The sequence below is a fragment of the Limulus polyphemus genome, unplaced genomic scaffold (genome assembly GCF_000517525.1).
Source record: "Limulus polyphemus unplaced genomic scaffold, Limulus_polyphemus-2.1.2 Scaffold2579, whole genome shotgun sequence".
Taxonomy (NCBI): Eukaryota; Metazoa; Arthropoda; class Merostomata; order Xiphosura; family Limulidae; genus Limulus; species Limulus polyphemus.
Window position 1 is genome coordinate 120,074 of NW_013668189.1, and position 10,393 is coordinate 130,466.

Consider the following 10,393-nt stretch of genomic DNA (forward strand, 5'->3'; position numbering starts at 1 on the left):
CAATAATAAAATATTCACTCACAAAAATAAATTAATCAATACTATCTAAACTAAACAGTCTTTTATATCATGATGCAGTGCTGATGAGACCTTTTGCCGAATACCATGGCACTTCAAGCTAGCTGGTAAACGACAGAGTTAGTGGTGATTGAAGCTAGAGCCAAGTGTTTAAGTTGATTACCTATGAGCTTTTTTTACATTGATTAGTATGAAGTAAATAATTTAACAAAATTATGATTAAGTCAATTAATGTCATGAAAATAATCAACCAGTGTTTCTAATTATTTCCATTTTTGATTATTCCAGATCTGCAGTAATTGAAATTAGTGCTATCCCATTATTACTGATTTTCATTATTTAAATATCCAGTAATCAAAATATCTTCTTATTATTTTAGATCATTCAAACTTGTTCACCATAAACAATTAGTGTAACAACTCATGAAAATAATCAACTAATCAAAATTAATTAACCCTTTGGATGCTGTAATTGGATTTATCCGACTTGATATTTATAGCTGTTTGGTGCAACAAGCAGATTTACCCCATGGTGTCACAAAAACTTTACCTCGTAGTGTGACAATTGGGATACTCGCATGTCTTTGAATTTTCTACCTTAGTACCGTGTGTGCATACATCACTGAGCAAAGGTGCAACTAGTGAATTGTGATATTGAAAGTGTGCTAAAAAAGGTTGAATTCCAAATTTCATTTGTTAGTGGATAATCAACACTTTTCAAGAACCCACCTGATATTTAATTACACACTCAAACAGTTAAGTTGTCTGATTATTACCATTTTAGATTATTCCATGTATTATTTGTTCAAGTACAATGTGACATGATGGGCTACCTCTGCTCTGTTCACTATAGGTATTGAAACCCACTTTATAGTGTTATTAGTTGTTTTTTGTTTTAGCCATCTTGTGATAATGATAAATTAGTTTAATTAATTAATTGATAAGTCTGACAATTAACTGATTAGCAAATCCACTAATCACCTAGATCTTGAGATGCTACTTGTATTAACACATGCTTGATAGCATCCATTTCAACGTGAAAGTGAATTAAGAAGAAGTGTAATTTTTTTTGTCAATTTTATTTATCTTATTACACACCAGGAATTAGGATAAGGATTTTTTTTAACACTATATTTTAAAATGGAATCATTTATTTTTTATGAACTAGCCTGGTTTTGGTAAATTTTATGCAGGATGTAGCCTATGATGAAACATGATAATTAAATTTTACAATTTTCAAATAGGACAAAAAATTAACCAAGTTATGAATGGCCAAATCATCAGCAGAAACCCCATAATTAATGGTAATACTTCTTATGTGAATAATGGGTCCGCTTCATGAGCCTTCTTCTCTACTTCTTATTGCATCTGTTTTACAGTCCAGATCCCAGATTTTCAGCAGATTGCTTCAAGCCCCACTGACTGTGACTGGAACTTTGCTGCTTTTCAGCATATCATCATTAGTCACCATTATTTCTTTGATTACCTGTATGTGCAAGGTTCTGAGATGTTCAGTTTGTGACCACTGTGAAAGTGACCATGATGAACTTTTTGGCAGCCCTGTTGAGGCAAATCCATTTATCAAGCTTGAAGATGCTATGGTGGCACTCAAAAATAGGTTTGATGCTGAGAAGAATAGTAATGATAGTAGTATTAGTAGCTTTCTTCCAGATCAAAGGATCAAGAACAAGGTCTCAAACAGACAATGAAGAAAGGTCACATAATTGTATTTGAGAATTAAAAAGAGATAATTAATAGATGTGTGTGTGTGTGTATGATCATTGCTGATAAGATTGTATGGCCACTCCAAAATCTGGTATCTCTCTGAGTGCTTATAACTCCCATCTGAAATATGTTACCATCATATGAATTGCATATCTGGATATAGTAGATACTGAACTTTCCAATGCTTACAACAAACAATTATTGAAATTTTTTGTCTGTGCCTTGCCACACACAAAACGATACTTTGCCTGTGGTTGAGGGAGAAGTTCTGTTTTAAAATATATTCTTCACACACACACACACACACACACACAAACATTATTTTTATTCAAAAATGGGTTGACTAAGACATTGCTAATGGGTTAAGGGCTGTGTTTTCTTATTGTAAAATAATTTGGGCTGGAGAACAACCTCCAAGTTTATATGGATTTCTAAATATCAGGAAAAAGAAGAAAATAAACAAAGTTATCTTTCCATGTAATAGAGAAAATTGGCTTATGTGTTATAAAAATTACTTGCCAAATACTTTAGTAATACTGTTATTAGTAATAAAGGTGAATTTAATTTTAATATGTCCCTTGGTGGGTAAGTGATACATCTCGGGACTTACATTGCTAAAATCTGGGGTTCGACTTTCCGCTGAGGAGGAGGACAGATAGTCCATTTTGTAGCTTTCTGCTAAAAAAAACATTTTTAATATTAATGATAATTTTAATACTAACAATGTAATTTAAATTTTAAAATTCACTGTCTGTGAGAACTTGTATATTGTTGAAACTGGTGATTTTGAGATAGCAAGTGAATTTATATAGGTATCATGCTTAAAATTATGAAAATTGCCCTTTAACTGTTAGTAAACATATTTTTGGCTTGTTAAAAACTTTAAACCTTTAAGTCATGTTTTCTCGTTTTTCATTTTGGTTTTGTAAAGAAGAAATAATTACGTGTTGAAAGATTTTTAGCATTATTGAATTATAATTAATATCCAGTAGAGGGCAGTTTATATTCACAGGAAAGTTAAGTGTTCTTCAACAAATACTTTTCATTGAATATTTGGTCTACAACTAAGTGGTAACATGGTAAAAGTTGTTTTTAGAAATAATACTTTAGGATAAAATATCCTTTCATAGATTTTTTTTTTAATGTTGCATCTTAATTATGAGAATTTGTTTTTATGTATAATAAGGTAATGGTTTTGTTTCTGTTTCTTGGTTTTAATATTACTTGCAAATTTATTTATTGTATCATTCTTGTTTCTCCTGGCACATTAAAGTTCAATAGTTAATTGCAATGTCACTGAGCTATAGATCCAGTAATAGTCTAAAAACACAAGCTATTTGGCCCAGTCTTTGCTGAGCCATCAATTTTGAAATATTCTTTTTGTCAGTGGTTCATAGCATTGGTATAGCAGGGTACATCATTCTGGGTCTTTGTTGTAGGAATGCTATTTAATACCCTCATGAAGACATTGAACTGTAGATCCAAAGTATAGGCTTCCACACTTTGAGCACTGGTATTAGTAGCTAGATACGTTTGAGCACATAAAGAGTAGGAATTTATCTTTGAAAACAAAGTAATTATGTAATATTCTCAACGACCTGAATATACAAATAAGTTTGACTTGTATATGTAAACCCATAAAAAGCAAAGTAAACATATTTTTATCTTTATTTTACTTTATATATATTTTGTGATTGTAAATATAATTGAAGGTTTGATGCTTTTTAATTTTTCAAATTTATATACTAAATTTTATACCTTAGTACCAATGAAGAGTAACCCCTGAGGTTTGGTTTAATATTATAAAAAGTAAAGTATGATTTTTGGATAAAGAAGGTCATGATAACTGAGCTTTACATGTATAAGTAATATATGAAAAATAGGTTTGATGTTTAGAATCGATATTGGCCTAACAAAATTTTATTGTGGATTTTTAATATTGATCCTGTTTTTAATTTTTAACATTTATTACACAAGTTGCTGTAATTGAATCTTCATGCTTTATATTTGCTATAATGATTATCTAATAATTCTATATTTCAGTGGAGGCTGCTGCAGCTGATTATCAACAAAAATTGGAAAAACATTTCACCATGGGTCAGTGGCCAAAGTTTGACCTGTTGTTGTTAGGTGTTGGACCAGATGGACATACATGTTCCCTGTTTCCTGGCCATCCTTTACTTAAGGTAAAAAAAAAAGCTATCTGTACTACCTGAAAAATGACTTGACATTACTTTTTTAAACCCAAGGTTCAAGATGTGTCTTCTAATACATGTCATGTAGCCTTATTTTCTGGTCTAGAAGAGTAAATTAAACTTTTTTTTTTTTACTATAAATAGAATTTTTGGTTGTGTTACAGTAAAATACAGAAACAAAGCATGATGATTATAGTGTCATTTTATCTTCCATAACTGTATATATGTTAAAATACAAAGCCTAACCTACATTTCTTTTTTTTTGTTTTTTTTTTGTTTTAAATGGATCCACTAGTACATTTGAATTTACATACTGGTACTATTACTATACCTAACCTTGCATGAATAGTTATTACAGAAAGTAATTTTTATTTTCATTTTTAGAACTTGTCTTAGCATCTTCAAAAATGTCATTGATATATTTAGCATAAAACTTAACTGTAAAATTCAGTCAGTATTTCCTTATGAGTAGATATCTGAATAAAATATGCCATATTTAGTGGGAGTGATGTTGTATAAAATTCTATAGAATTTCATTGTTGTTAGAAACCTTATCTGGAGGATCGAACCCAAGTGTCAAACTTAGTAGAACTGAGAGATGTGAAAACTTTTTAGCACTTTAAACAGCCCTTCATCTTCAACTCCACTTTTAATGTTAAAGGTTTACAAATTTCTACCAAGACATTGAGTTAACATTGTACAAGAGTAAAATGAAAACTGACAATAGCAATGAACCCATTACTGGTATACTTCTGAAGGAAATTTAAAAAGAAATTTTGATACATCCCAAAAATATATTTAACAAAAATTTCAGAACATTAAATTTTACAGTGCCACCTACGCATACAAATCAGTTTGACTTGTAGATATACATAGCTTTAGTTCAGTCTTTGCAGATCCAACTGTTTTGAAATATTAAACAAGTATCTAAAACATTACTGTGTTTCTTGTTGTTGTTTTTTACTGTAATTCATGAATTTTAAAAGAGTAAAACCTGTTGTTGGATGGAGCATTCCTTTTAACATTAACTGTGTGGTGATATTGATTAGGCTTGGGTATTAGCTTGAGACTAATGTTTGCTACTTCTAAATAATTGCTATAAAATCTTATGAAGATACCAAAGGTTAGGCTTGCTTCTTTTTTGCAATATTACTTCTTAGCTCAAAATTTCCAATGGATTAACATAAGATCTTTGTTCCAGCCATTTCAAAGCTTATATACCTTCATCTATTTCATGCTCCTCAAAATACCTCTTATACAGCAAGACAGCATGTTTGGATCATTTTTCTACTACACTTCAAAGCCAAAATTATGTACCTTCCACTAAGTACTGCATGGTGAACCATAATTTTCAATACTGCTCTTTCATTATATTGTCAATACTAACAACTTTCTCCCAGTCTTACAGCTTCTATCCAGTCTCAATTTTTCTAGACTGTAGTCACATGTGTTTATTAATTTATTGCATACATACAATTAACTATTTACAATCTAATTATGCTTATAACCTTAGCATAAATATCAGAGTGGTTTTAAAAGTGAGGGGGATGAGGATCAAACTAAGACTGTATTAAACATAAGGAAAGTAGGTATTCCAGTCAAATCTGGGGCAGGACATGCAAATATTTTTCTCTTCTCTTTGTGACATTCCAAAATTTAACATTTATACCTAATATTAGAATAAGGAGTTTAAATATACATGTAAGCCAAAACTACACTTTTCATTTGCAACAATTGCGGAGAACTTGAATTTTAATATCTTGGACTCTGATTTTTGATTTATTCTCCTTCATTTTACTTTTTATTCCATCTATTAACTATATTTGAATAAAGCAGAAAAAACAAAAACATAAATGACAGTAATTATTATTGATTAGTGTTTAGGGCCTGAACCATGGCCTAACCTAGCTCATATTTCAGGCCATAAACTGGGTGTACCTAAGCTCTTTGTGTGTTTTTTTTTTAAAAAGTTGTTTTTGTGTAATGTGGAGACACCTTGCAAGGATGGATTTTAAAGTAAAGGACTCGTGTATTTACTAAATATTATCCAAGTAATTCATCACACTCCAGTAGCTCTAATATTGATTTGGTTATTTTTAGTTTTTGGCTGAGAAACAAAATGTTATTTTCACCTAACTTGCAGAAACAAATCCATCGGCATTTATTTAAGAAAAATGTTATGGCAGTTAACTCATCAAAACTCCACCAGAATAAAATTTTTTATACATTTGAAAATCTTATATCTTGCTTATGTTCATGCTTATTAGTAAGTGTCTATTCTTTAATGTCTCTTATGAAACATTTCCATAAACTAATTATTTTGTTTAAGACTTTCCTTTTAGCTGCAATTTTTAAGGTATGACAGCTGCCATTCTGAAATCAAGGAATTTTGAAACTAGATTCAAACTGTGGATAATTTAGCAATTTTGTATTCCCTTTGTAGTTTTTATATGGAGGGAAAGTGAATACAATAAAACATCTACAAGATATATTAGTTTATTTAAATTGTTATAGTTGATGGTTTTTGCCATATTTTAAGAGTTGCATGTGTGACCAACTAATAACCCAAAGTTTCTCTTTGGCTAGATATATATTGGAGGAAAAAAGGTTACAGATATGGTGCAAAAAAGTGTATTTTACAAGAGAGATTGCATTTTTTTACTGAACTTATTGTATTTTGGGATATCATCTCATCCTGTGAGACCTTCAAAAGTTGGTTAATAAAGTGGACTTAAGCTTAGAATGTGTAATGTTTTGTTTTTCATATTTGTAATTTCACTTGATGTTTTTTTTTCTTTTATGGTCTTCTAAGACTATGAACTGTAATGTTATAGTGTCAGTTTAAATATTTTAATGTTTTAAAATGTAATTTGTAAATTGTTCAAAGATGTAATATTTTTTTTGTATTACTGCATGTTTTGAATTTCTTTAGTACTTATTTTCTGTAGGAAGACAAAAAATGGGTTGCTCCGATTAATGATTCTCCTAAACCACCCCCATGCCGAGTCACCCTGACCCTGCCTGTTCTAAATAATGCTCACTGTGTGATTTTCTGCAGTACAGGAAATAGCAAAGCAAGAACTATCAAGGTAATTAATTGTTAAATTTATAAATCTTGCAGTTTAATCATATGAGAGATTTTTTTAAATTTAATTTTCTTCATTTAAGTTTTCTTATTTAACCAAGAAAGTTTTTAGTTTTTGTATTTTAGTTAATTTTGTCAAAAAAATATGTATCAATAAATAAAAATAATATAAATAGAAACAAGATAATTACCACTGCTTATATTATAAAACTACTTTTTCCACATGTTGGTTGCCCCAAAAATAATTCTTGTAGCTTTCAAATCATGGCCAGGTGGTTAGGGTGCATGACTCACAATCTGTGGGTCATGGGTTCGATTCCCCGTCCCACCTAACATCCATGCCCCTTCAGCTGTGGGAGCATTATAATGTGATGTTTAATTCCACTATTTATTGGTAAAAGAATAGCCCAAAAGTTAGTGGTGAGTGGTGATGACTAGCTGCCTTCCCTCTAGTCTTTCACTGCTAAATTAGGGACAGCTAGCTTAGATAGCCCTCGTGTAGCTTTGCATGAAATTAAAATAAATTGACAAGTAAGCATGAGTAAATAAGTAATTTCAAAAGCATGAAGAGTTAGGATGTTCTTGTTTTAAATTCTGGACTGTCAACATCTATAACTGGTTGATATTCTGAAACTCGTGTAAGAAAAGAAAGAAAATTTAAAACTGTGAAATCAGAGCAGGGAGGCATCTCATGATACAGAGAGGTGAAGATTGAAATTTTATATGAATATTTAATTTAAGAAATTAAAACTTGTATTAATTTTTTCATTATAAACTATATTTAGATGACAAATTTTTTAACATGCATTGATAATAGTTGTTTAACTTTCTCACCACAAGTGGGTCAGAGTGTGCGTGTCACGACTTTATAGTTACTTTCAAAATTTAAAACTACTTTATTATTATGGTATACGAATAAACTTGGCATCAAGACACAGTTAAATCAAATTTTAATATTATACAAGTTTTAAGTTCTTGACTGTGTAAGGAAATATTTTTAAAAATCCTCAATCTCCCTCTGATGGTTGATACTATATTATTTACAACCAATAGAAAACCAAAGTTTTAATCTATCAAATGATGTATTATGTTGTTTTCTGTACAGAGAATCGTCTACTTGACTTCCAGTTCAAACTTTATTCCCATAGGAAATGCATCAAAGAGCTTAGTTGGATTTTTAACAACTCTTATTGCATAATTAGAAAGCCAGAAAAATTATGATAGTTGTATTGTATTTCGTTTTAAGGTGTTAATAGTCTGTGTTCTTAGGTGCAGTATTTAATAAAATAAAAAATTTAGTTTAGTAGTACAATTATTATAAAAAAAAAGTTTGTTTTAGAGCATTAAGCTATCTGCTGCTGTAAAAAAGTAGGGTTAAGTTTCATCAACAGTCAACAGCAAAAAAAAAAGGTTCAGGTAAGTACTATACTTCTTGTTTTTCATGTGTATGCTTTATCTATTATTATAAAATAATTGAAATGTAAAAATTAGTTATTTATTAGGTTAGGTAAGATAAAGAAAAATAATAATCTTTCATGAGGTATGCTCATGAGCAACTGATGGGTAGTTTGTGCATTATGGAATTTGATAGGGTAACATGAGCTACACATTTGCCTAGTGATTTAAAACTTGTGGGATTATTAGCTAGACACAGTTTAAGGGCAATAAAACAATATAATTTAAATTGAAATAGGTGTATACTGTTATGAGCTTTGAGCTATTTAGGATGAACAAATGTAGTTTCTTGTCACAATTTGAAGTCATTGTAAAAAAAAGTAATTTAAACTTATTTCGTTTTGTTTTTTTATGGTGGTTACAAGATCAGCCATTTTGACCTTATATAAAGTTAGGATAGAAAAAATAACAAAGTATAAAGTTTTGCTGGAAAATAACCTTTGAAATTTATATCAGAGGTTTTAAAGATTACCAGATGAAATATGACAAGGTGAAGAAAAGTATTTTTAATTGTAACAGGAAAATCACTTTGCACTAGGAACAGTCAACACTTTGACTACATGTGTTCACCAAGAAATTTTTAGTAAAGGTACTTCATTAAACATTAATTGTTTGTTTAGAAAAGACATGATGGTTACTGAAAGTTTGTGAAAATTCCTGAAGGCACACAACATATTAAAAGTTATAGTGTAGAAACACTAAAGGTTGATTTGGGGTCATGAACTCTGGTGAATCCACCAAGCCCATAGCAAGAGAGTTAATTCAATTTTTAACATATCTCTTTAAAAGTCTGAAATATTCACTTTGACCTCCATCCATACACATAGGGTTAATTTAAAGTTAACCTCTGAAATGAAATAAACCTCAAAGTAATGTTCTGACTGGGTTAAGTAGCTTAAATAAAATTGTCATTTAAACTTATTATTTTTCTTTTCAGATTTTTAAAGGTATATCTGGTATGGACTATTCATTTCAAAACTTATTTGGAAAGAAACAACAAGCTTCTAGGTGATTAGCAATTATTCTGTACAGATATTTGAAAATATTAACTTTTATAATTTTTTTTTGTACAGCGAATTCTTGAAGGAAATGAAGCATATCCTCTGCCAGCAGCATTAGTGAAACCTAGGGAAGGAAAGCTACACTGGATACTGGATGAGGGTGCTGCAGAATGTTTGGATAGGAACTGAATATCTCAAATATAAATAAACGTTAATCTTTATGCAAGAACTAATTGGTCTACAAATTAGTTATTTTGGATAATTAAAGATAGTGTGGTGGATTTGGAGTGAGAAAGGGACATTAAAAACCAGAACAATAATGATTATTATTATTGTATATTATCAAATGGCAAAAATGTAAAAAAAATATTGAATCTATAATATGCTGAGAAAACATTCCTTGGAAAATAAAATGGCTTATTTTTTTATTTTTCATGAGGTGATTTCTTACTCCATGGTAATTGTAACAATCTGTCTAAGAATTAACTAGAATGTTGATGCCTTTCAAATTTAACATTTCATAAGTATTATTAATATATAATTTGCATTTTGTTTCCTCTTTTGATTATTCATCTTAATAAAAAGAATATAATTACTTTAATGAAATAAAACCTCTCTTGTAGCAGATTTAGAGCCTTGCATAGCTTGGTGGTTAGGACATTTGACTTGAAATCTGGAGAGATGAGCACCATAAGATAAATCTGCCCAAGAATCGCCAGTGAGCATCTAAGGTGCCCCAATATTCATAAGCAGACTCGAGACTCAAAAAAAGCAGATATAGATTTCTTTAAAAAACCCTTGGGATCATATTATCTGGCCAAGGAGCTTTATCATTCTTTAAGCTTTTAAATTTTTCTTTAAGCTCAGAATTAATGTGATCATTTTGTTGAAATCTTCATTAGTAAAAACTAAAGA

General features: G+C 30.0%; 1 protein-coding gene across 1 annotated transcript in view; it reads left to right on the forward strand.

Annotated features, from left to right (window-relative positions):
• Positions 1–9,905, forward strand: part of LOC106467350 (6-phosphogluconolactonase-like) — an 18,232-nt gene extending 8,327 nt beyond the window's left edge. Inside the window, exons 3-5 of the mRNA XM_013927696.2 lie at positions 3,786–3,928; positions 6,886–7,026; positions 9,551–9,905. Of these exons, the coding sequence (XP_013783150.1) occupies positions 3,786–3,928; positions 6,886–7,026; positions 9,551–9,667 (401 nt within the window). The 3' untranslated portion in view covers positions 9,668–9,905. The remainder of the gene's footprint in view (positions 1–3,785; positions 3,929–6,885; positions 7,027–9,550) is intronic.
• The last annotated feature ends 488 nt before the right edge of the window (positions 9,906–10,393 follow it).